We start from the raw sequence: 26998 nt of genomic DNA, 5'->3' as shown, positions 1-26998 counted from the left end.
CAGCACACGAGTAGAACCATTCAATTCTTTAGAAGAGAAGACAAACGTTTCATTTTATGTTTACAGTAAAGGGGCTTTAAACTGTGTTTTTTATCAACCAGCAAAACCAGTTCAGAGCTACAGTGAAACCTCTCTATCAAGGAACAGACACAGTGTGGCCTTGTAGATTGCAGCCTATTTATTGCATACAAGTTAAAAGTTTGACCTTTCTTACATCACATAGCTGTTTATAAATATATGTATACAGTACGGTACTGTGCATGCTCGCCACCGTTTTACTTCTCTTTTTCTGATTACTGTGTCAGTAATTGTTTAAATTTATTGGTATTAAGTAAACATAAATGGATAAAATTATTACTGTTGAATAGTTTTCCAACATGGGTAATGTTGCCTTCCTAAGATTATTTAACTTAAATGAAAATATGTAGTATGAACGGTATTTGTTAACTATTTCTCAAACACAGACGATTCATTTTCCCTGTTTCTAAAACATGGACAGTGTGTTTTGCTAATAGTAAAGTTACGTAGCAATACAACCTAGAATGTATTATTATCTTTTCTCCATTGCATAAACAAGGGTAGAAGTTTTTGATACCACAATACAACCCATGAGAACCTATTACCATCTTTTTTTCCATTGCATAGAAAATTCCCCCATTGTAAAAAAAAAAACAGGAGTAGCAATTTCTGATGGGAAGGCAAATTGTGACATCTAAAGCTGTCAGATTTTGCTATTCTGATGGGGATGCATATTGTGACGGTACACTAGCCCGATGTCGCTGGCTGTCTGGGATGTAACTTAACTGGGATATCAGGAATCTGGCAGCAAAACAATTAGGTTTCCATTAAAGCACCTACCCACTTTTAAAACACAAACATGTCAATAAAAACTATGACTGTGACCTTTATTGCCATAAAGAGAGATTAATGGAGCATCATTTTTGAGTTTGTTATAGTGCCGTGCTTTAAAAATACTTGCATTGCGCAATTACTGCCTGTTTTATTTTTGATGATGCTAGTTGAGACAGAGAATGTTCAATACACAAATTTTCCCTCCCCCCGAATGGTTCAGAAATGATGCCCCTGATGCACATGCAAGTACATTCTCTCCTGTGTCTTTCTCATTAACAGGAAACATGTCAAATTTGAAAAAGCAATCATAAATATCAATCAATGATGCATTCCACGCACCCCTCTTCATTATCCTCAATAACATACAATCAGTGATTAGTCATGATTGTTGAACTCTGATAAAGAAATAAAAAGAACGGCAGACACTCCTTTCAATTTAACATTTATTTGCTGTCTGTATTAGCTGTACGACAATGGACAAGCTGCCTTTTAAAGTTTATTGTAATGACCAATGGAAACAATGCTTATAGAAAGAAAACAATACTGGTGAAAACTTTATTTTAATTGCATCAGGTTACAGTTATTTTTTACCACTGCAGCCATGGCAAGCACAGGTTAAAGCAGCAATGAGAATGACAAACTCGTTGAAGTCCACTTGAGAATCTCCATTGTGATCCAAGGCCTTCATCAGTTGATCAACCTCGTCTTGGTTCTTAGCACTCTGCAATGGGAGGGAGAATTTGAGTCGTTAGTACCACAGATACTATTTACAGAACTTTTTTTTAAACAAGCACAAAAAGTTAATTTTTTTAATGGAATTAAGAAGAAATAATAAGTTGTTTGTATCATTCTGGCTATTATATAACTTTGTAACGTTTCATGGTGAGAGTCTGTATATTATTCAAGCCTATATATAACATTTACATATACTGTATAGTATTGGCACATTTTTTGAAAAGACAACAAATACATCAAAACCCCAGGAAAAGGTGCATTGGTCTATTTTATTCGATAGGTTTTATTACGATCTGTGTGTGTGTGGGGTTTTTCTTTTATGTTGTATACCTATTTCTCATTAAAAACCTAAATACCTGGGAGATATTTTATAATTAAACAAATATTGCATTTCTGTTTCTGGCTTTTTTTGAAGTATCTACAATAACTTTTGAAATACATGTGATCAACATCATTCGTAACAAAGGAACATGGAATGAATACTTCAGAACTCAAAGGAGGTGCAGAACACATTCAGATGTTACTCCTGTGATACTCAGTCGGAATTATCAAGAAACTCTTATACGCTGCTGCACCAGACACTACCTACAGCAGCGGCCAAAAAATGAACATCTTAATATATAAAGAGACAGTGAGTATGAGACAGTAAACCTCAAGATAACACAGCTCTGACCACTTGTGAAAATGAAAGTATATTGTCATGAATCTGAAGAATTTCACCACACTAATTTTGCCATCGAATTAAACTTGCTGAATAATGTTACGTTAACATATTGAATTGTGTACCGCTTTGTAGTTTTCCTTATACTTTACGAAAAACAGACAAAAATGTGACATTTCAAAATCTAACCTGAAATACTATGCTGCCATGATGGCTTTCGGTAGACTTTTGTGATATCATTTTGAAGTTCATTTGATTAGATCCAAATTCTGTTCATATGGTTTAAAAAAAAAAAAAAAAAAGAAATCCTACACAAATCCTAAAATTCTAGGTGATGCTATAACTCCTTCTCTCTCTCTCTCTCTCTCTCTCTCTCTCTCTCTCTCTCTCTCTCTCTCTCTCTCTCTCACTCTCTCTCTCTCTGCACATCTATCTAAAATTAAATAAGAAAATACTTTATATCTTACCTTGAGAAAACTTGGAAACTCTTTTTCCATAAGTGTCTTGAGCTCTGCTTTGCTGAGACAGCCCTTGTTATCGTCTGTACCTGAGTACTTGTCAAAGGTTTTCATGATGATTGCCATTGCGGTTTCCAGCTGAGACATCTTTGCAGTTTTTTCTGTGATGCCGACCTGATATTCAAATACTGTAGCCAACTGACTGTAATGGAGAAGGTGCTGTGAAATCCCAGTGAGGGGACTTATATACACCTACTGGTATCTAAAACAAACATGGCTGATTTCAATGTTCTCTTTGTCATTAGGCTGTGCCAGTTTCTGATTTATCCCAATGCGATGTTTGCTCTATGACACTAAGGAGTGGCCTCACATATATGTTCTAATCTTTAGTCATTTGAAATCATGTTTATTATCTTCCCCTACCTGTTTAGTTAGGCAACTGTTACTATTTACTTCTTTCTTTATTGTATTTTATAATGGAAGGGTTATTTGCACACACCTGTTAAGAATCTTAGGTAAACACGGTTGGGATGTATTGATTAATGACATGGACTATGGGTTAGGCCTTTTTACAAAGCATAAAGTGAAAAACACATACCACATCAATGAACAGAAGCTCGCCCCTCCCTCTTTGGATAGTCCAAGAATGGCCAGCACTGATCTACCCTGGTCAGAGCGAAATACCAGATAGGAACTACACTGAATGTTTTTAAGCAATACATTCTTCTTTATTTTTAGACTCATTTTGTATATCATCTTTTGTTTTAGTCATCACATCCTGGAGACAAAATGGGTATCAAACTTTTCCTTCCAAGTTCAACTGATACACCACATTGTAATCCATAACCCTTCCCCCTGTAACGCTCGCCCCCAGTTGAATGCCAAGGTTGTATTATACATTAAGATACTCAGCTGCTCTTTAAAGCATAGAGGTACAATGTGCACAATAGCCATGCCATGGAGCTTCATAGTATGACTCAGTATTGCCTTGACCTTTGCATATTGTAACAGGTACATCTTATCTCCCTATAACAACAGGAAAACATGTGGGCATGATATGAGAATTAGATTGCATGACAGAGATAACAAATAAGTGGGTTTTAGAATCAGTTGCCTGTGTGGTGCTGGCTAGAAATGGGTGCAGCACCCACATCTGGCTTTGCCACTTTCTTGCAACTCTTGGCTCTTGCTATTAAAAGGATATAGACAGGAGGTTTGTCATGAAAATAACGTTTTTATTTGTGATGGTATTCACCATTTGTTTGTAAGATCCATGTGCACTTTAGACTGGTCACCAACAGATAAATAGTATAAAGCTATTAATCCATTTAAATGGTAAAGCCCTGCTGGTTAAATGTATTTATTTATTTTTAGAACAAGGTCTCCCCCTCCGCTCCTGTGCAGTTTATTTTGTGCTTGAATTGTTATTTATTTGTGTTTATTGTTTATCTATAAATGTCTACGAACGCCGTGGGTTTTGTTATTGTATTTATGATGGTGTAGCCATGTTTGTTTTGTTTTTATGTTTTGTAGTGTGGATGGGAAGTCCCATCCACAATTAAAAACCTTGTGCAAAAGGTGGCCATCTCCCTATTAATTAATTGTTTCATTTATTGTTAATCGAGAGATGGTCACCTGCATAAATGCCTGCAGCTCTCTGCAGTCATGGTGTGGTGCTCAGAGGCAGAGAGCGGAGAGTGGAGAGCAGAATTTTAAATAATAAAAAGGATCAGTGAAGGCAACTGCCTAGCCTGACCTTAGGTCTATTTTGTGTTCGTGATTTGTTTTGTTTATCCTTTTCTTTTGTGCTCTGTGAGCAAGTGTTTCTTGTTTGAATATTTTATTTATTTTTTGTATCTTATAATGAACGACGCCGCAAGCATCTTTTTGAACTGCAGTACTATCTTGTTTGTGTTCTTCCTGCATTCCGGCCTGATGTCACCACTCAGACATTTCCTGTCACACTCTACAAAACATATTTTATTGATAAGTGAACATTAGAGTCTTGTTTTACATAAGCTTTTGAGACTGCATACTGTCACAGTAGTTGATGCGGAAACCAATCACAATGTGTTGCTTATATGTGTGTCCTATGTCCTATTTATACTGTTTGGCCAAAGTGTTGTGTTTTAGAATTATTCAGAAAGATGTTTTGCTACATTAAGGGGGAGTTCAATTTCTTGTGGTCTGAGACTTTAAGCAAGACTTTAAGGGTGTGTTCTCACATCAGGGTTTAGTTCCTGGTGTTGTTAGCTGAAATGGAAGTCGTGGTAAAATGTGAGAAAAAGGACATTAACAATAAAGTGATTTCCTATAACAGAAAAGCAAGAAGTACACTGTGGCAAACTGACCATCTTTAGTAGGGTTGAATTACAGTTCAATACAGGCTGCCTACTTAATCTGAAAAATGCTGATTTCATTGTCAGCTTGATTCAGTTTGTCTGCAAGACCCACTAATAACTCATTTTCATAGATTTAAAAAAAATTGCTTTAAAAGACTATCATCAGCCTTCAACCAGAGAGGCCTGCTGGATGGTTTTAGAAATACCCTGCTGCTTTTTCAATAGAGAGTGCCATTTAATATTTCTTGAACTTTGTGTTAACTATGAAACACTTGTTGCCTGACTCACTGGTGGGCTAAACAAAGTATTGAAAGTGTTCATGTACTGATAATCATATTAGCTCCACACCTTGTGCATACATATCAGTAAGCAGAGGTGATTCATTCCATGGAAAGTTTTAGGTAAAAGAAAAGGGCACTTGCACATAAAGCACCAATTTCACCATTGCTCTTAATAAGAAAATCTAATATCAATACAAAACAAGATATGACAGTGCTAAGACTAAGCTCTTCTGACTTTAATGATATTGTCCAAATGGCTGCAATATTTGTATTGTGCTGAGAAGGAACTGCAAAATAATAAGGATAAACCCCAAACAGGCTTGTTGTCAACTAATTTAACAGCAGTCTAGAACAAAGGTGCGCAACCAAACTTTTATCATGGGTGGCATATCCAGAAAAGTAGTTTAACCTAATGTTTATAGCAGGCCTTATATTACTAAAGAATAATCAGAGTTTAACCCTTAGCTAAAATACACACACACACGCACACACGCACACTAGCACACGCGCACGCACACACGCACGCGCGCACGCACACACACACACACACACACACACACACACACACACACACACACACACACACACACACACACACACACACACAGAAAGTGTAGTCCAGGGAGAACACAGGACTACATCTCCCATAAGGACACGACTTGTTCTACACTTTGTTAACACGCATTTGTATATGAAGTTAAACTGGCCCATTGACAACACACTGGAAAGGTAACATGTGGCTAAGAGGGACATATTTTGTTTTGACCCAGGTTAATATAATTAAATATATCTGGTGTTACATATTAAAAACATATCTCATACAGTGGCTCTCAAAAGTATTCACCCCCCCTTTGACTTTTCCACATTTTATTGTGTTACAACATGGAATAAAAGCTGATTTAATTAGGAGTTTTTGCCACTGATCAACACAAAAAAAGTCCATAATTTCAAAGTGAAAAATACAATCTACACATTATTCTAAATTAATTACAAATGTAAAACAGAAAATAATTGATTACATAAGTATTCACCCCCTTTGCTATGACACACCTAAATAAGCTTTTGTGCAACCAATTGTCTTTAGAAGTCACATCATTAGTTGAATGGAGTCCACCTGTGTACAGTTTAGGTGTTTCACATGATTTCAGGTTAAATACACCTGTCTCTGGGAGGTCCCACAGTTGGTTAGTACATTTTCTAACAAAAACTACATCATGAAGACGAAGGAACATTCAAAGCAAATCCGGAATAAGGTTCTTCAAAAGCACCAATCAGGGGTAGGATATAAGAACATTTCCAAGGCATTGAATATCCCCCGGAGCACAGTAAAGTCCATTATTAAGAAATGGAGAGAATATGGCACAACTGTGAATCTGTCTAGAACAGACTGTCCTCAAAAACTGACTATCCGGGCGAGAAGGGCACTAGTCAGGGAGGCCAACAAGAGGTCTATGGCAACTCTAAAGGAGTTACAGTCTTCCACGGCTGAGCAACACTGTGCATACGGCAACAATAGCCCGGGTGCTTCACAAAACTAGCCTTTATGGGAGAGTGGCAAAAAGAAAGCCATTGTTGTTGAGACCAAGTAGAAGAAGATTCTATGGTCTGATGAGACCAAAATAGAAAATGTAATTGTTTTATTAATTAGTTATCACCTACACCTGGCTATTGTAAATTAGAGCCAGCTGCAGGTATTTAAAGAGAGCAGCCAGTCCCATCAGGGCTGCTGTGTGGACGGCCCGGTTTACGGTCTTTCAACCGTATAATATACAAAAGGTACTGTGTGAAACATTGTTTGTGCTTCAGCCGGTAAACAGCTTCAGCCGGTAAACAGCTTCGCTGTCCGGCTTCGTTAGAGTCGGTTCCTGACGAATGTTTAGTCAGTCCTCCAAAGGAGCTAGGTGTTTGTTTTGGTTTATTTATTTTGTATAAATAGAAGTGCACGTCAGCGCTTAAAATTTAAATTCTGTGTGTTGGTTCATGATTTGGAAGAGAAAAGAACCTGAGCGAGCCTGAGTCTTTGGGTCACAATATATGTTCTGTACTTTGCGCCACTCATTTTCCCTTCTATCCTGACAAACGCCCCAGTCCCTGCCTATGAGAAACATCCCCATAACATGATGCTGATGAGAGTTAATTACTCTCTGCAGTAAAAATTAAAATGTTGTGCTGCTTTTTAAATGAAAAATGAGAAAAAGTTAGTCAACAAAGTAAATTTTTTTTTTTTTACGATATATTCATAAGTGAAATGGAATTAACACACAAGACGATAAACTTTGTATGTTGCGTGTCTGTGGTCTATAACACTGCGCTTAATTAATATGAACACATTTAAAAAAAATCTTCAAGTATAGTACATGTTTATCTTTCATAGCTTTCTACCAAGTGACCTAAAACTAATAATATTTGCCTATCATATAGCATCTCCTCACGCGCCCCTGTAGAGAGCTGTAGAATCTGTAGCGTCTGTAGCGACATCAGTGCAGATGAAGGCATAAAGGGACCATCTGCAAATTATAAAGAGTAGAACTCAAAATACATCAAAATCACCAACGTTTCAATGTTTTAATAGAGAACTAAATAACTTTTTTTGTATTGATGGAAAATGTAAATAGAACGATAACAATCATGCACCAATAACTGAGAGAGAAAAAGGAAAATTTACCAAGTAACCAATTATTAATAAAAAGTGCAATTTCTATCAGGTAGCAATTTTGATTTAAAGGAGAGTAAAAACTTTTCAGACTTTGCACATTTCTGCTCACAAGTTAAATCTTTGTGAATAGAGTCTCATATCACTGAAGTAAGTAAACTCTTTCTTATAAATATTGAGCCTATGTATTGCTTAATATTTGCTGCTGCTAAGTTCCCAAGTGGACCATCCTCTGTTTGCAACAAACCTTTATTTGAACTTTATGGTGAATATGTCATCATCCCCAGGGGCTGATAACTAGTAGGGACTGTGTGAATTTTTGTTAATTCAGCTGAACTTGTTCAGTGCAGCTAACATGCAGTGCAATGAACCTATATTCTTACTAACACAGTTCAGCTTTGTCCCAGTCCCTGTTTAACGTATTTTCATAATATAACATAACATTTTGGGCTGCTGAATGTACAGAGCTAAAAAGGACATATGTAATTCATTGACATTTTACATTGTGCCTCCAAATACACAGAAATTACATTGCAATAACATTGTAATACTACTATAATTGCATTGTATAACACAGTTATACAGTTGCATAGTTAGTATGGATAAAACATGTTTGATTAAAAAATGTAAAATGTTGGCAGTTGTTAGCATTTATTATAATTAGGGTATGGTGGGGCAAAAGGCCCTTTTGCCCTGGCGCTAACAGGAAATTATGTAATCAGCCATAATCAGTTTGAGGTGATTGGCGCACTATAGGGGCAGCTGCAACCAGATTTTGCAGCTCAACAGACCACCACATGTGAGAATTTCTCAAACAGTTTACTTTTATGATTAATTCCTATAATATTTTTTTTCAATTCGGTTGCGTGGTGTGGACACTGGGAGGCCTGCAGATTCAAGGGCGCATATTACAATTCTGAATTGAGCTATTGGCTTCATAATAATGCTGTGTTTGTGTAAGTGCTGATTATGCACAGGCCTTAAAACAAGGAAAACAAAATGTCTGAGGTAAGAGACCCCCCTCCCCCACTTTGGGATGCCTATGGGAGGCCTCTTACCCCATGATGAAGTAAACTGCAAGCTAGGAATTTCTTTTTCAAAAAAAGTACCACTTTGTATCATATTACTAGAAGTTTATTTAGCCCTCCTCAAATTCTACAGTGTCTGTCTAGCTAGGCCCTAATGCAAGCTTGTCAAGGGCAGCTATAGCACAGTCTTAGGTTGTGTTGTAGTTTGACTGTGAAAGTGTGTACAGTGAAGAATGACAAAGTTAAAGTCACAGAATTGTAGTAAATGTTCAATGCTAAGTAGCCTAGATTATTATTATTATTATTATTATTATTATTATTATTATTATTATTATTATTATTATTATTAATAGCTCCAATCTGATCTTGGTATTTTTGTCTCCAACATTAAAATCTTTATACCTTTTGACCTTTCTTTCAAAAAAGTAGCATTTAAAACTCTCCCACGTCTCAGCTGGGTGATGAAAGATTATTATTCATAGTCACAGCAGTGTCACAATGGTAGCACTCAGAAACTATACTGTACTTATTGATTTTTTTTTCTTTTTTCTTGAAAGCACATAAGAAAAACCATCAGAGCAGCATATTGCAGGGATATTTAAAAAGAGCCATTGTTGGTGTTATTTGAATTAGTGTTGTTAATAAAAGATAATTCAAACGTCTGAGTGAAGTGTGTTTTTGAGTGAATGGATATTGGAGTGGCCTGTGAGAGTAAGAAGTCCCCATTGGGTCTTTTTGCCCCGCGTGGGGGTAAAAGGCCCCTTACTCTGATTTTTTTTATTTTTTTGGTGTATTTATGATCTCACTAGAGACTCCTGCTTATACTCAGCTATGGAGGTTGCACATAAGTTTATTTAGTACATAAAAAAGGGATACATGTATATTCGTTTATGACAAATATAGCATTTTCCTTAAGGGGGGCCTCTTACCCAGCCTTACCCTACACTGTCTGCACATGTGATTGTGTATTTAGAATGCAATTACTATCATTGTAGTTAAGAGATGGAAATTAAAGTGTCACCGAATTTCATACGTCTTTTCTTAACCTAAGCTACCCTGAACCCTCTCTCAATGCACGCTGACCGACTTTAACACTAGGCTTCTCTCCCCCTGGATGCTGTCCATTGCTGCAAATGTATCTGCAGCTTGCTATAATGCATAGTGAGCTGGCTGCAGTCATGTACATAATGTGCACAGCTTATCACCTCTGTGATCAGTGCTGCGGTAAGGTGTGTTGTCGCCCAAGCTCATTTTCTCTACAGCTCTCATGCTTACAAAACGTATTGGATGGGGGGGGGGGGGGGGGGGGGGGGGGGGGAATTCAGTGGGGTGGAAATAAATTATTTCACAAAATTGCAACACAGTTGTCTTGCTTGACACCAAAAACCTGCCGACTATGGGTCCAAAGTGTGCAAAAGACACATCAGGCCCAGGTCCTGCGTACTACAACTGAACTATTTCTAGAAACTTAAATGGGAAATCAAGCCCTTACTCCATTAAGTTTGTTTAACTATCGTTATTATTGGAAAAGTTCATTGTAATATATTTTAATATGTTATATATTGAATTACATTATTGCTTGTTGTATTGCTTTATTGTAGTGAGAAGATCATTTTAATTGTATTGTTTTATTATATATGAATTACCTTCCATATGCTGGTCGCGTAGATCTTGTTTCTACTAATAAAGTGATATAACATGGTATTGTATCTAGTGACATTGTCAGCAAGTTAAAAAAAAGTATGAAAAAATACAAAATATTTGGAATTAACACGGAGAACATAGGGCTGTTAATACAAAACAATGCATATTATATTGGGAAAATACAAGCCACATTCTACTAACATTATAATAATTTCACTAAAATGTCACACTGTGTTTCCATTTCCTGCTGCTGACATTTAGTGGTTCACCTTTACACAAGACCGAAGTTTCCACAGCTTGCAAGCTTATCTTTGTATTGAGTATTTCATTGCTATGAATACTGCCTCTGTATTAGCTTCGAACACCAATACACCAATAGAACTAAAAACAAACTCCAATATATGGAGAGCATAGGTAGAACGGATTCCAATTACAGCTTCAACATTTTAGTGAATACTGCTAATAATCTGATAAAAAGAACATGAACAGAATTCCAAAATCAACCCCTAGGTTTATTTTACTATTAGCAAACAGTTTAAAATGCTTCAGTTTTACCAGTAAGACCATAGTTATACCTGTTATGATGAAAAAGTAGACAGGTATAATAGAATGTGTATTGACTGGCTGGATAGCGCTAGGTGAGAAAATAGCTGTGGGAAGGAAACTTAAACAATTAAATATAATAACAATGGGGTCTATTTAAATTGTCTAAACTGAGTGGATGATCATTTTGAAACCACTGAACTTTTCGCTGCTACACAAAAATGAAATGCACACTGCTATAGATAATATAAAATAGCTTTACAAAATCAAGTCAAGATCATTATTTTCTTTTACTTTCATTGTTATTTTTTTCATTTTTGAATCATCTTGTGTACCCCCTATGATCCTTAGAAGTACCTCCAGTGTACCCCGGTCTAAACAGTGGTGGACCTTAATTCAATGCCATAAAACAAAAGTATTAAACAACAAACCATTTTCCTTATCAAGCATGAGTCCCACAGCAATAGTACCAAAAAGCCAACTCCATCCCTTATCAGCTCTGACAAGAACTACCAGGTTTTACCGGCTCAGACGCGTGTGTCTCCACTCTCCCCATTCTGCTTGGTCGTGCAAAAAGGGCAAGCAGTGGAGAGCTATACATGGGTGAATATAGGCTGTGAACAAAGAAGGAAGGAAAGTACTGCCTTGCAGTTTAGCTCCTGCGAATGTACAGCATGCTGAGGGCTGATTGAGGTTGTTCAGTTCAGGAAAGGTGCTATGGTACATGTGAGGAACTAAAACCTTTTCTTCTAGGTCAGTATACCTCCAGTCTGTAGACCAAAAAATGTGAAAGAGCATGAAACGACCATGTGTGCCTGTAGTTTTAGCACCAACATCAAAAAGGAAGAGTAACCAATTGTATTATCAGCCAACATCACAGCTAGTCACATTCTGCCCTATTTTCTACCATAACTTTTAAAAAATACATAATTAAATTGAATATATCATTATATACTATTATATTGAAATACATGTTTTCAAAGCATACTTTATTACTATAAATTAAGATGTAAATTGTGATAATTTTGCTTTAAAAGTGACCTGCTTTGCTGTATTTCCCAATCCACCTCAATTCATCCTGTTACTCTGGCTACCATAGAAGCTTACAACATTGAGGTAAGTTATTCTGCATGTGTCTGGTTATGTACATTTTTGTATATTTTGGTCAACTTGATTCAGCAAAGCGATAGTTCAAACAGGGAACACTTTTTAAGCTAGATTAAACATTAAGCATATTAGGTACCTCCATTATCAGAACGTTCAGTCAAATAGCTAGCATCTTATTCGTCATTCGATAAACAACACATCCAATAATCAGCTAGAAAGCGCTTTATATCTTACCTCAATCCATTCCTCCCTGTTGTGTGTCAGAGTCTGCCTTCTCCTCCCCATTCTATCCTGTCCCCCTGCCCATGGCTTCCCTACAGTTAGCTTGTCCACGATCAGTAACTAAATTCTGCACACGGGTTCATCGAAGGGTGAGGCCAAAGGCCAAAGTTGTAATGAAACTATGTACAAGGTAGTATTTGTTGTCTAAGCTTTAATAAATATTGTTCTTTCTAGTGCATGAATTGATTAATGGCTTAATTTTTCTTTTTTAGTCCACATTGTTTTTCTGTAAATCGTTTATCAAAAAATGCTTATGTGGAACCAAGAGGACTGGCTTTCACAGCTTGTAGTAGACCATGCCAGCTTCAACATATCAGCTCTATCTATGCCAATTATCCAATCCTCCCTCAGACAACAAAGAACTGCTCACATGCAAGGAAGGCACACTGTTGAAGCGCTTCATAAATACGCTTCATAAATTGGTTTGAAAACTCAATCATGCTTCTGTTCATAACACATCAAATTTGTGAGTTGGGAGTTCTTCCCCCCAAAAAAGACAAAATCATTTTTATGACTATTTTCAAATACATTTTATTACAAGGTTACCTTGCGTTTTATTTACAAGATAGTATTGCTCTTGTGTGCCTCTGCATTACCAATTGAATTGAACCCTTTGGAGTCAGGGTGTACTTTACAAACTGATATGCAGTTCAGCTCCTGCGAATGCACAGCGTGCTGTGGTCAGATTGAGACTGTTTAGGTCACACAGTCAGGTGCTATGGTCGAGGCTATATGTTTTTATGGTTATCACACATTTTACAATTTCCGTGAAATGTGCCTATTGACATGTAATATGTAGTTCCCCCGGTAAATTCTAAAAGAACATTGTACATTATTATCACTTACAAATAAATACAGCACACGTTTGTTTTATTGACGCACTACATGTTACACTGCATTTAGGATCCTGGCAGCCAGTTTACTCTGCTTCCAGTAAATGACACACTGCATTGAGCTGTACGATTTCTTTAACATGTCTTCAACGAAAAAGACCCAAGCTGCTTCAAAGATTGAAAATATTTCCGTTAACTCCAGTACAAGGAGGGGGGAACATTTCATGTATGTCTGTCAGTAATGGGGAAAACAGAATGTTTTTAAAAGTTGTACAAAAAACAAAATATTTTCAGGTAAGCATTTAAATATGTAAGAACATGTGTGGTATAATACTAACTCCAGGAAAATTATCCATGTTGAACATAACAAAGCTATTTTTTCTGCTTCAGTAAATATTACATTTAATCACTATCTTGAAATACCTATTTATAGACCATGACATGCTGTAAAATAATTTTTTACCGTGAAAGAAAATAGAGCCCTGGCATGTAGTACATGTGAGGTTGTGGGGAAGTAAAACCTTTCTTCTAGGTCAGTGTGTTTCCTATATATTAGAGTATGAAATGATCATGTGTTTCTGTGGTATTAACATCACATGGGAAGAGTAACCAACTGTATTAAAACCACATGCACACATTCTCCTACTCTGGCTCCCATATAGCTCACAACATTGAGGTAAGTTGTCCTGCTAGTGTTCGGTTATGTACATTTTTTTGGTCAACTTAAATGGCTTAATGTTTCTTACCATAACTTTTTTTTTCAGTATCTCATTAGTACCATTGTACTGATGGCCCTAATTCTGGATTTACAGCCGGGGTGTGTGGATAGAGTCGTAGCAGGAGAGGGGGTCTATTCAGTTCAATAATTCGATGTTGATACAGATGGTAAAGAACTGTTAATTCAAAGAAGGCACGCAGTGACAGCCCCTCTGTTTATATCGTTTACAACAAATCTTACTTATATATTCATCACACATCAAATGTACACAAGAGGAGATAAAGACAGCATTATTTTAAGTTTTTTTATTATCTTCAAATGCATTTTATTACAGGTTTAACTTTATTTATTTATTTTTTTATTTTTTTTAAACTTTGTCCCACATGCCACTCTGTGGCAGGATGGCATCATGGCCCAAGCTGTTACCAGCAGGAATGAGAGACATTATTATACAGTTTATTATACAAAAAACAAAACAAGGAAACAAAGGCCAAAATACAATCTTTAAACAAAACAGTACAGGATGGGCACTAGCCTTCACTATAAAGTTCACCAGCCACACAGTTACTCAACTCAACTCAACTCGACTTAACTCAACTCACCTCACCTCCAGCAAACAAAGGCTTTCTCGCCCTTTTTATATGTATATGTGGCCATATATAAAATATACAGCGCTCAATTACCTAATTGGGCCACACCTGTGATTGTTGGCCAGGACAGAGTTAACCCCATCCCTGCCAACCTTACATTCCCACACACACTATTTACATCTGCAGGGCTTTAGTTCTGCCACACACTCCAATACCAAATGCACTGAATAATGTACCTGGGCTTTATGTTGGTTTATGGCTTGTTTCGTATTGCTTTCTGTAACAGTCATGTAATGTATTGTATTTATTAAGGAGTCTTCATATCCCAATATCTGTTTTTCCGTATCCATATAGATCGCAGGCTTGAATCTGTTTGAATTAGATTCCGGTTCTCCTTTGCTTGTTTTGTTTGTGAAAGTGGCAAGTGTTGACAGTCTGACTGGCCCTTATCTTTCATCTTCATTTTCATTGCTCTTCACATCAAAATAATCACAGGACTCATAAACTGGGATCTCAGCCTAAAAAAGATATATACATATAGACAGTAATCAATCAGCTGTTAAGCATAGCAAGAGCATGATACAATTAAACCTCTGTTTATGTTGTAACCAAAATGTAGTTAAGCTGTTTGTATTCTCGCCACAGGAAGCCTGCTTCAGCACATCTGCCTGTTTATTTTTATAGGCAAGTCAGGTCTAGTTCTGTGAGAAAGATGTCCAGAATTGAGCTTACAGGGGTGTGTGACTCACCCATTTTGTCGATCCCTGGGTAGAGGAGGAATTCGCCTCAACGTCCTCCTGTGGCTCTTCTACTGCGTCCATCTCTGAAACGCTTTCATAAACTGCAGCGTCACCTTGATCTTGGGCTTTAATAAAATGATGAGTAAGTCTATTGAAATGCATTTTAACTGTTTGTTTAAAATCCCCCTATGTTCTATAGTGTTTGCAATCAAACCCAGTGGAATTGAATTTTAAACAGGCTGTTCAGTACTCGCCCTTGGGATTTCTAGACAAGCTCAGCCAAGTAAAGGGAGATTTATAGAAACAATATAATAACTCAACATAGGAGCAACAGAACCCACAACCAACTTGAATGATTGCAACAATAAAACAGTATAGAAAGTGATACAAACAAAATGTAATTACATCTGAAGCTATTTACGCTTTAAATAAAAATACAACCTGCAGTTTCTGATCATATTTTAGATGCAAGTACTGTAAATGCAATGAAGCTTGAACTATACAAGTACAGATTTTTTTGGCAATACTTGTAATATGTTTGAAATGGAATAGCCAACTTACTAAAAAAGTTACATTTTATATAGATTTCCAAAATATTTGTGTCTGGCTAAATTCATTTCACAACATTGTGAACCCACAATGTAGAACAAGTACATAAAAAAAGATGAAGTCAACATTTGCATAAAATAAAGCCTGCATATGTGTTTAGATTTAGTTGGTATCACACAGTAAAAGAATCAATCAATGACTTTTATGTACTGTATGTACCTGTGGTAGAGGCAGTGCCAAGCTACCCAAACCTCTTGTTTAAGAGTGAAACAGAACCTTTGTAAATTTTAAGCAGTTCCATTCAGAGAACATGGGAATTCATTTCAGAAAAGTGTCATTTCTTTCAAACTGTGTTTTTACCAACCACGTGTACCACTGACATTGGCAAACCAAATTGTAAGTTTTAGTGGAAATATTTTCTCCATACATATTCACTGTTGTAAATATTATGCTTGGGTTACTAGACCTGTGAAATTGTAGTTCCCCCACTGTCACCTCAGCTGTTAACAGTGTGAGTTATTACCTCTTGTTATTTTCAGTTTCCAGAGAAGAGTGATTATAAGCAGCACAAACAACACTGCAAGAACGACACCTACAGCAGCTCCTGAACCCAAGGAGCCTGTGACAAAGATGTAAAGATGACACTTCAGTATTTGCGAGAAAACTTTAAGTATACACAACTGAAAGCATAGATATAGTCTGGAGAAGCATACAATTGAATCATTTGTCAGCTTGTTTCAGTAAAATTATTTCGGATTATGAGGTTGTGCTTTTTTGTTACAAAGCATTATATATAGTGCCTACAGGAAGTATTCACCCACCCCTGGACGTTTCACAGTTTGTTGTGTTACAACCTGAAATCTTGATGAATTTAAATGGGATTTTTTTTCCCCTTTGATTTACACAACCTACTGAATACTTTCAATGAGTGAAAAAATGGGGGGGTGAAAAAACAAATGAGTTAAAAATAAAAACGGGAAAAGTCTTCATTAGATACAGAAAGTATTCAACCACTTCGCTTTGACACTCCTAAAGTTTCTGCTAAATAAACTCAGGTGCAACCAGCTGTCTTCAGAATTCATACAGTAAGTTAAATGGAGTCCATCTGTGTACAAGTGGTTCACATGATTTCAGATTAAATACATCTGTCTCGGTAAGGTCCCACAGTTGGATAGTGTATTCAAAGCAAAGATACTAACATGAAGACCAAGGAGCTTTCAAAACAACTCTGGGATAAAATTGTGGAAAGGCACAGATCAGGGGAGGGGTATAAGAAAAAATTCAAAGGTATTGACTATCCCTTGGAGCACAGTCAAGTCGATCATTAAGAAGTGGAAGGTATATGGCATAACCCAGAATGTGCTTAGAGTAGTCCATCCTCCCAAACTGAGGAAAACCTGCTTCAGTCTGCAAAAGACCTAAGACTGGGATGGAGATTCGCCTTTCAGCAGAACAATGACCCCAAGCACACAGCAAAGCAGCTCTGGAGTAGCTTAAAAACAAGAAAGTGAACGTCCTAGAGTGGCCCAGTCAAAGCGAGGAGTTGATTCCGATTGAGAATCTGTGGCAAGACTCGAAGATTGCTGTCCATGAATGATCCCCATCCAACTGGGCAGAGCTTGAATAATTTAGCCAAGAAGAATGGGCGAATATTGCACAATCCAGATGTGCAAACCTGGTAGAGACTTACCCCAAAAGACTCACAGCTGTAATTGCTGCCAAAGGTGGTTCTTCCTTGTATTGACTCAGGGGGGTGAATCCTTATCTAACCAAGACATTCTTTTTTTTTTCATTAACTGTTGTTTCACAATAATTCTCTTGCCTCTTCAAAGTGTTGAGTAGGTTGTGTAAATCAAAGGAAAACAAATCCCATTTAAATTCGTCAAGATTTGAGGTTGTAACACAACAAATTGTGAAAACGTCTAAGGGGGGTGAATACTTCCTATAGACACTAATGTGTGGATATGATATATATATATATATATATATAATATAATATATATATATATATATATATATATACATATGATGACACAGTATGTTTGATTTTCATAACTTACAACACTATTCATTTTCCATACTAAAAAACTATTACTGTACTTGAATGATTTTAAGACCAGGTCACTGAGTGTGGCAGTCTTTATTGAATTGCTTTCTCAATTCTTATGCACTCTATTAATCAATCTGGAACACTTTGTTTCATGGTGTTATCTGTTTGTTTTTAAGACTTTGCTGACAAAATGTTAAGAAGGGCAGCGTGTCCATTAGACATTTTCATATCGTTGCAGCAATGCATTCAGGAAGTGCCTGGAACGCTGGGGTTGGGTTTATTTTAAACCAATATAATGTTGTGACTGGGGTTGAAGCTTCAATTTAGTATCACCGGGCTAGATTCTCGAAGCTATATAGTCTAAAAAGTATTTTTTTCTAAAAGGAAAAAAGCACAAATTCCAATTCTAAAAATATGTTTTATATATATATATATATATATATATATATATATATATATATATATATATATATATATATATATATATATATATATACAGTGCCTTGCAAAAGTATTCAGACCTCTGACCAATTCTCTCATATTACCGAATTACAAATGGTACATTGAAATTTCGTTCTGTTTGATATTTTATTTTTAAACACTGAAACTCAGAATCAATTATTATAAGGTGACATTGGTTTTATGTTGGGAAATATTTTTAAGAAAAATAAAAAAACTGAAATATCTTGCTTGCATAAGTATTCAACCCCTGTGCTGTGGAAGCTCCCAGTTTGCACCGATGAAAGAAATTGCCCTAACGAGGACACAATTACCTTACCATTGGCCTCCACCTGTGAACCATTAAAGTTGCTGTCACATTTTCTGGATAAAAACCCCGCTGTTGAAGGATCATTGGTAAGGCTGTGAATCTGAAGGAAAATGAAGACCAAAGAGCATTCTACAGAAGTTAGAGATAAAGTAATACAAATGCATAGATTAGGGAAAGGGTACAAAATAATATCCAAGTGTTTGGATATCCCAGTGAGCACAGTTGGATCAATAATCAGGACGTGGAAGCTGCATCACACCACCCAGGCACTGCCAAGAAAAGGCCGTCCCTCAAAACTCAGCACTCAAACAAGAAGGAGACTTGTGAGAGAAGCCACAGAGAGGCCAACAATCACTTTGAAGGAGCTACAGAGTTCAGTGGCTGGGAGTGGAGTAATGGTGCACCAATCAACCATATCAAGAGCTCTGCATAACACTGGCCTGTATGGGAGGGTGACAAGAAAGAAGCCGTTACTAAAAAAGTACCATTTGAAAGCACATCTGGAGTTTGCCAGAAAGCATGAGAGTGACCCAGCTGCGATGTGGGAAAAGGTTTTGTGGTCAGATGAGACCAAGATAGAGCTTTTTGGCCAAAACTCAAAGCGCTATGTGTGGCGCAAACCTAACACTGCCCATGCCTCAAGACACACCATCCCTACAGTGAAGTATGGTGGTGGCAGCATCATGCTGTGGGGATGCTTCTCATCAGCAGGGACTGGGCATCTTGTTACAATTGAAGGAAGAACGGATGGAGCAAAATACAGGAAAATACTGCAAGAGAATCTGTTTCAGTCCGCTAAAAAACTGATGCTTGGGAGGAAATTCACCCTTCAGCAGGACAATGATCCCAAGCACAAAGCCAAAGCAACATTGGAGTGGCTCAGGAACAAAAAGGTGATCTGGCCCAGTCAAAGACCTGATCTCAATCCCATTGAGAATATGTGGCACTATTTGAAAATGCGGTGCGGTCCACAAGCGGTCATCCAACCAACCTGAACAACCTGGAAGAAGAATGGGCCAAAATCACTTTGACACTGTGTGCAAAGCTGGTACATACTTACCCCAAAAGACTTAAAGCTGTTATTGTAGCGAAAGGTGGCTCTACCAAATATTAATGTGTGGGGGTTGAATACTTATGCAAGCAAGATATTTCAGTTTTTTATTCTTCTTAAAATTATTTCCCAACATAAAACAAATGTCACTTTACAATAATTGATTTTGCTTGGGAGTTTATGTGTACAAATAAATATTTTAGAACGAACTGTCTCGAATTTAAAGTTACACATGGTAACATTCAGTCATATACTCTATTAACCAGTCCCCAGACTACTGTGTCAGACTTATATTATATATATATAGATATATATATATATAATATATAATATATATATGATATATATTATATATATAATATATATATATATTATTTTAATTTTTTTTCACAGTGTACATTATTAATGATTTCAAATAAAAGCAGTAATGCACGATGCTGATTGTTCTTCAAGTAGTTCAACTTACTGTCGTTCTGTACTTCACGTACATATAGCACTGTTCCACTCCCGTTTCCTTTTTCCAGAGTAGGTATTTCAGCTACTGCTCTGCAGTGGTATGTTCCTGCATGATTTTGAGTGAGTTTGGCTATTCTCAACTCAGTAGCTGTATTGTTTGCTTTTAATAACACAGTAAAAGATGCATTGTTTCCTTTCATATCTGAGTTATTTTGTGTGTAAAACAAAGATATAATTCTTGATTGATTCTTCCACCATTCCACTCGTATTTGCTGAGCACTCTGATATTTTTTCCAGGAGCAATTCATCTGAACGGATTCTCCCTCTACAGCAGTTATTTCAAGAGGAGACTGGGTGATATTTATTTCTGCCTTGGCCCCTGTAAAATATATACATATATATTCTTAAAGGCATTCATTCACAGCAAAGTTTTTTTTTTTTTTTTTTTTTTTTTTAAAGGGGTGCAGACTATAAGGCACTTTATATATTAATGTCTTCGCAGAGTTAAAATGACATGTAACCATGTATACTTTGCTAATGATGCTTGTAGGGACGAGGTGGGCCGCACACTCAAAAACCTTTTCTTCTTTGGACTTGACCGCTAATATTATGCATCAGATTCCTTTTCCGTTGGTTTATAAAAAACCTAAGAAATAAACACAACGCGTTTTTCGACACATAATGTGTCCTCCTCAGGTGTTGCAGCAGTTGTCAATTAAAAACACAGCTTTATCATATATAAAGGACACCAATCAATCCAATAGCTATTAATTGGATAATAGCCCTAGACATTCCAAATTACAGATGACAACTTTCACCCATCTAGCATTCATTAATTGAAAATGGTTTAATATCAATTGATAATCCATACAGAGTGTAATTATACAATAATTAAACTCAAACACTGATATGTTAAAGCACCTTAAAATACAGCCACACTGGTATATGTTACAGATCATATTACACAGCCAACTTAAACATAGTTTTCAATACTGTTCAATATTAAAGATTGAAAGACATTGGAACGTGATTCTCAACCCCAGGCACCTGAAGATTCAACACAGATTAATCATCTCATTTTTAAAACATTGATGATTTCTAGATGGATTAAGATCTAATGTTTCATTAAGTCCATGTGGTTCCATAGATTTTAAAGTATAAATCCAGAATGACTGTCTCCTCATTAGTAGATTCATTGTATTACCACCTCTCACCTCTTTTCAAGTCTTATGTAAATTTAAGACTTGAGGCAGAAACACGGTTCATGGCTTAACAGTGTCTTGCGATCGCTTAATCCATATTGTTATTATATATTGTTGCCTTATGTTCTGCTATATGTATATTTTAAACTCATCTTTGCTTGTCCTACATAAACCAAATCACAAGGGCATTTAAGCATATATACCACATGGGTTGTATTACAATTGATACAACCTTGTATCATGCATTTACGACCAGAGTGTGGATGATTACAATATTTGATATTGTGCGTGTTAGAACAATCTACACATCTTTCACATTGGTATTTATTTATACATAGAAGTTGCTGACGCATCCTTAATATTCCTACCACGTCTAAAACAAAATCTAGGTGGAGCGGTGACAAGGGGACAAAGTCCAGTGTTTCGAAACTATTGTTTTAATGTCATTGGAAATATAATTATATTCAATGACAAAACTCAATCTGTGTTGTGTAGTCAAATCATTTAGCTGTATAGTTTCTATAAGTTCACTACGTTCTTTCATTTCAGTTCTTCTAAAAGCGGTATACATTTTTTTTTTTTTTTTGCAAAACTCCAAAGATGCTGATTCAAAGGTATTCATACCCTTTGATGCTATAATAGTGATTGTCTACAAGGTGCTAAACATTTCAATATGGTAATGCAGAACCTAATTCTAGAAAAGTCTAGAAAATGCAGGATTGTAGGTGAACATTCTTAGAGAGTATAAAAGGATTAGGCACAGGATGACTGCTGTCATTACCAATAATTAAATCTGGGAACAAGTAAAGCGTTATCTGAAGACCGTAGGCAGACAATGATTTATGGTCATAAAGCTGGAAAAGGATACATTTCCAAGCATTTGAGTATCTCAATTTCAACTATTGTTTCTATTATCAACAAGTGCAAGACTCATGGTACTGTCACAACGCTCCCTCGGTCTTGAAGAAAGAAGATTCTTTCACCAAGAGCAAGTGGAAGAATTGTGAGGAAGGTTAATAACAATCCAAGATTGACTGACAAAGATATTCAAAGTGAACTGGCTGCAAGTGGGACTGGGGTTTCCATTTCAACCAGAGACACTCTTAAGAAAATGTCACAAGACAATCACTTAAAGTTTGCAAAAAGGCATTTGAATGATGGATATGAGTTCTGGTCAAAGGTTTTGTGGAGTGATGAAACAAAAATCGAGCTGTTTGGTCACGCTGATAGTTGTTACATTTGGATAAAGTCTAGTGAGGCGTACAAAGAAAAGAACACCATACATACTGTCAAATGGAGGTGGTAATATCATTCTATGGAGCCGTTTTTCCTTGAATGACACAGGCAATTTAGTTCCAATGCATGGTAAAATGGATTCCATTGCATTCCAAAAGATATTGGCCAATCATCTGAAACCCTCCGCTACAAAACTTGGTTTAAAAGCGCAACTGGACGTTCCAACACGACAACAATCCAAAGCACACATCAAAATCTACTTCAGAAAGAAGAATAAAATAAAGGTTCTGGAATGGCCTTGTCAAAGTACTGCTCTAAATCTGATTGCGAATTGCTGGTATGAGTTGAAAAGGCACAAGAGAAGTCCTCGGAATTTGAATGAACTGGAATAATTTTGCTTTGAAGAATGGTCAAAAATCTCTAAAGAATCATGCCAAAAGCTCATTGACAAATATCCTAATCGTTTAAAAGAGGTTATTATTGCAAAAGGTACCTCAACTAACTTTTGAATTAGCATTTTTGGAGTTTTGCAAAAACATTGCTGATATAAATAATTGTAGACATCTATTTCTTGTAACTTTTTTAACTCATCCCCAAAAGCATCTTTTTTTCTACAAAAGATTTTTCCTATAATTCGAGAAATTTCTAGAAATTATAAATTTCCATTGAGGTATGTAAACTTTTGACTACAACTTTAGGTATCAACTCTTAAGACCCTCCTGTTCTCTCTTGCTTTCCATGCTCCTTAAGCCTGATATCTGCTATTAGCTGCCATGTTGCTGCTACTATTTCATGTATTATGTTACTATCATGTATTATGCATTTCTCTGTTTTTAAAGTATTATAAATGTTCATGTTGCTACTGCATCTTGTACAGAGCTTTGTGATGGTGGTCCACTATGAAAGGTGCTATAGAAAATAAAGATTGATTGATTGAAATTAATTCTCTCTTATTTGTAATCGGTGTCAGATTCAAATGATTCCCAAGCTTTTCTGAGAAGCAGTGTAAATGAACAGTACATTTTCCCTATGGGCACGCAGAGAACTTCCTACATTAAAAATCTGGAAATGAAATCCGCAGATCTAAAAAATATAATATTACATTTCTATTGCTTTTCAGTTTTTTATTCCCCCACGTGGCTACAATTTATGAACCATAATCAAATAGACATAGCAAATAATTATTTGTACTAAAGTACACAGTACTAGTTTGATAACTTTATTGGATGTGGTCTTCCTTTCTGGAAAAAAATTAATGTGTATGACAATTTAGAGTAAAGAGCTTTGATAATCATTCCCTCACAGTATTTCTAGTTTGGTACAGAATTCGATCAGTACTGAGAACAAATCACCAATCGGATCAGGGTATGTAAATCTACTTTCATGAAATAATAACTTACACTTTAAGCACTCTATGATAGGACAAGTGATTTTGCCAGCATACTATGAGGTTATTATGCTTAGACTATTTGGAACTGGATACCCATTCTGAAGACAATTCAGTAAATCACAAGCTCAGATCTGGTAACCGAGGAAATAAGTTAGTTTAATTACAAAGACACATAGCTTGCACTGTGATATCCATTAGAAGTTTTCCTGTTTTTGTAGTTTCTTTGAAACTAATATTATTAACCAGCACTTAACTCGAATTTCAAAGCTGGAATCCGTTTAATGGTTTCACCTCAAGAAACAGTAAGTTAATTTGTAAGGGATGCAATCAATTTTTGTTTATTGTCAAGGTTTCTCTGCACATGTCACTTCTGAAACATTTTACAACAGACTCCACCTACTAGACAAAAACTTCATATTTGTGTAAATGCAAAAATCATACAATTGCTGTTGAAAGTTGTATTGTGGCATCCAAAGTCCCTGATAAATTGTAAGTGTTCACGCACAATTTATCTAATCTTTAATCTTCTTGTAAAAAGTTCTTGACAATCCTTTAAATATTTAAACATGTTATTGCATAAAAAAATGTACTTACCTATGGAGTACCAGAGGGCAAGAAAAATATATCCTTGAAGCGTTGTGGGTTTGTTCATTTTCAAACTGTGGTGTGCAAACATTGCATGCTGTTCTGTAAGAAGGAAATCAGGTCCTGATTCTGAATCTTGTGACGTGCATTAAACCACTGATCACTATCTCTGTGTATATAAAAGAGGCGCCAAAATCACTCTGAATCTGCCTGGTCCACATTGGTCACAAATTGTAACCACACACAAAGAGGGATGGAGAAGTAAATGTAATAGAAACGCAATGTTATTTCAGTCAGCACAATCTTGCATTAAATAACCGCCTTTATTATACGAACCCACACAATGGGTGAATAAAAATAAATATAGTTGGAGCACTTGGAGCATCCTGGTGATGACTGCTAATAATATAACAATAACAATAACAATAAAATAATAAATCTGTGCGACATGTTCATCACTGTGAACAACAAATATTAGGCAGAGGAGCATAATACACCCCCCTCTCACAATGAACACCGGCCCTCGCCCCCAAACCACCGCCATCCAGTGTCCCCTCTTGTTTACACAAGCATACACCCCCCTCCGATCTCGCCCCACATTTATAACAGCCCCCCTCAATATTTAATTACCCCTTTTCCCAGTTACAAATTACCCATTATCTTATGCGCTATGCAACTAATTTGCATAGCACCCCCCCGTACACGTCATAGTATTCTGAACTATTTATTTCAGAAACCCCATCTAAACCCCTCCTTCATTTACTCTGTGAGGGATGATGCTTTCCATTGTGACAATAAAATGTTTTTTTATGTTGTTGAGGTCCAGCCAATAGAATACTTTGGTTACCAGCAGGAGTACTTACTCTGTGTGTAACCGTGGAAAGCATGACATCACACCTGTGCTTGTTGCTATCTGCTTAAAAACAGTTCACTATTATCCCCATTTTGAAATGCATGAATTATGCTAATGCCATATGAAAGAAAAGGCTGCATGTGATACAGCTTATGTAATGTAAATTAAAAAAAAAAAAAAAAAAAAAAAAAGATTGCCATCATCAACTTTAGGTGACAGAGTGTACCACTACAAGAATACAAAAATATATTGTAAAACTGACCTATTGGGTAAAAATGTGTACATGTTTTCACAACTATTAAGGTTATTTGAAGTGGGTTCTGAAATCTAAACCGTGCTGTTATTACACAGAACCACAGTAATGTTCTGTCAATGTAACTACCAATCTGTTTAAACTAGTGGTAACTCAAGGACTCTTGAAGAGGGGAGGTGAAGGGGTGGCAGACAGATGGGCTTTGGGGGGGGGGGCAGAGGTTTTTTTAGCCTATTCCCAGGGGTATAGGCTAAAAAACTGACTTTGCCAACTTTGCTTCAATAGCCAAAACCCCTACATCAGCTCTCTGAGAAGGGAGAACAGTTCTATTGGTCTGATTCCTGCCAGGCTGCTTTTCAAGAGCTAAAGCAAAGGTCAGACAGATTGAGCCTACGGATAATGTGCCCACCATTGCTCAGGTAGTGGTCCCCAAACTCACTCTTACCATGATTCTGGAGGCATTGCATAATGCCAAGACTGGTGGACACTTGGGCCTGGAAATGTTTCTGAAACATTAAAACAAGGTATTACTGCCCACTTTGGCGCAAATCTGTCTGGGACTGGTGTCAATCCTGTTTAACATGTGCTGCAAGAAAGTGTGTTGGAACTGCACCCAGAGCTCCAATGGTAACCTCCACTTCATGCCATCCTTTAGAAAGACTAGCATTAGACATAGTAGTATAAAAACGAAATCATGGAATCGTTTGTTTAACAAAATTTTATCAAAATTTTTGACTCATCAAAGTAGCCACCTTTTGCAAATATAACAGCCGAACACACTGTTGGGATTCTTTCTACAATGGAAATCAAATATTGTTCGGAAAGTTCTTCCCAACACTGTTGCAGAAGTTCCCACAAATGTGTTGCACTTGTAGGTTGTTTTGCTTTCACCCTTCTGTCCAGTTCATCCCAAACCAGCTAGATGGGGTTTAAGTCTGGAGTCTGTGCTGGCCATTCCATGATTTGAAGCCTACCCTCTTGTTCTTTTCTTTTAAGGTAGTTCTGACATAGCCTGGAGCTATGTTTTGGGTCATTATCTTTCTGTAGGATGAACCCCTGACCAACTAGGTGTATACCAGAGGGTATTGCATGGCGCTGCAAAATGCTGTGGTAGCCGTTTTGGTTCAGGGTGCCACT

General features: G+C 36.6%; 2 protein-coding genes across 2 annotated transcripts; both read right to left on the bottom strand.

The window, feature by feature from the left end:
• Positions 1-750: 750 nt before the first annotated feature.
• LOC121327613 (protein S100-P-like) lies at positions 751-3015 on the bottom strand. Its single transcript, XM_041271729.1, has 2 exons — positions 2716-3015; positions 751-1573 (listed from the first exon to the last, which is right to left on the bottom strand). Exons 1-2 carry the CDS (start codon positions 2851-2853, stop codon positions 1433-1435), a joined length of 279 nt encoding a protein of 92 aa, XP_041127663.1. The 5' UTR covers positions 2854-3015; the 3' UTR covers positions 751-1432.
• Positions 3016-14465: 11450 nt separating this feature from the next.
• LOC121330194 (transmembrane and immunoglobulin domain-containing protein 2-like) lies at positions 14466-24874 on the bottom strand. The gene is made up of 5 exons (XM_041276537.1): positions 24765-24874; positions 20353-20721; positions 16540-16635; positions 15477-15592; positions 14466-15245 (listed from the first exon to the last, which is right to left on the bottom strand). The coding sequence occupies exons 1-5, from the start codon at positions 24844-24846 to the stop codon at positions 15174-15176; spliced, it is 735 nt and encodes a 244-aa protein (XP_041132471.1). The 5' UTR covers positions 24847-24874; the 3' UTR covers positions 14466-15173.
• Between the last annotated feature and the right edge of the window lie 2124 nt (positions 24875-26998).

This window comes from Polyodon spathula, chromosome 2, assembly GCF_017654505.1.
Source record: "Polyodon spathula isolate WHYD16114869_AA chromosome 2, ASM1765450v1, whole genome shotgun sequence".
NCBI classification, from domain to species: Eukaryota; Metazoa; Chordata; class Actinopteri; order Acipenseriformes; family Polyodontidae; genus Polyodon; species Polyodon spathula.
This window is presented reverse-complemented; position numbering and strand designations above follow the sequence as displayed.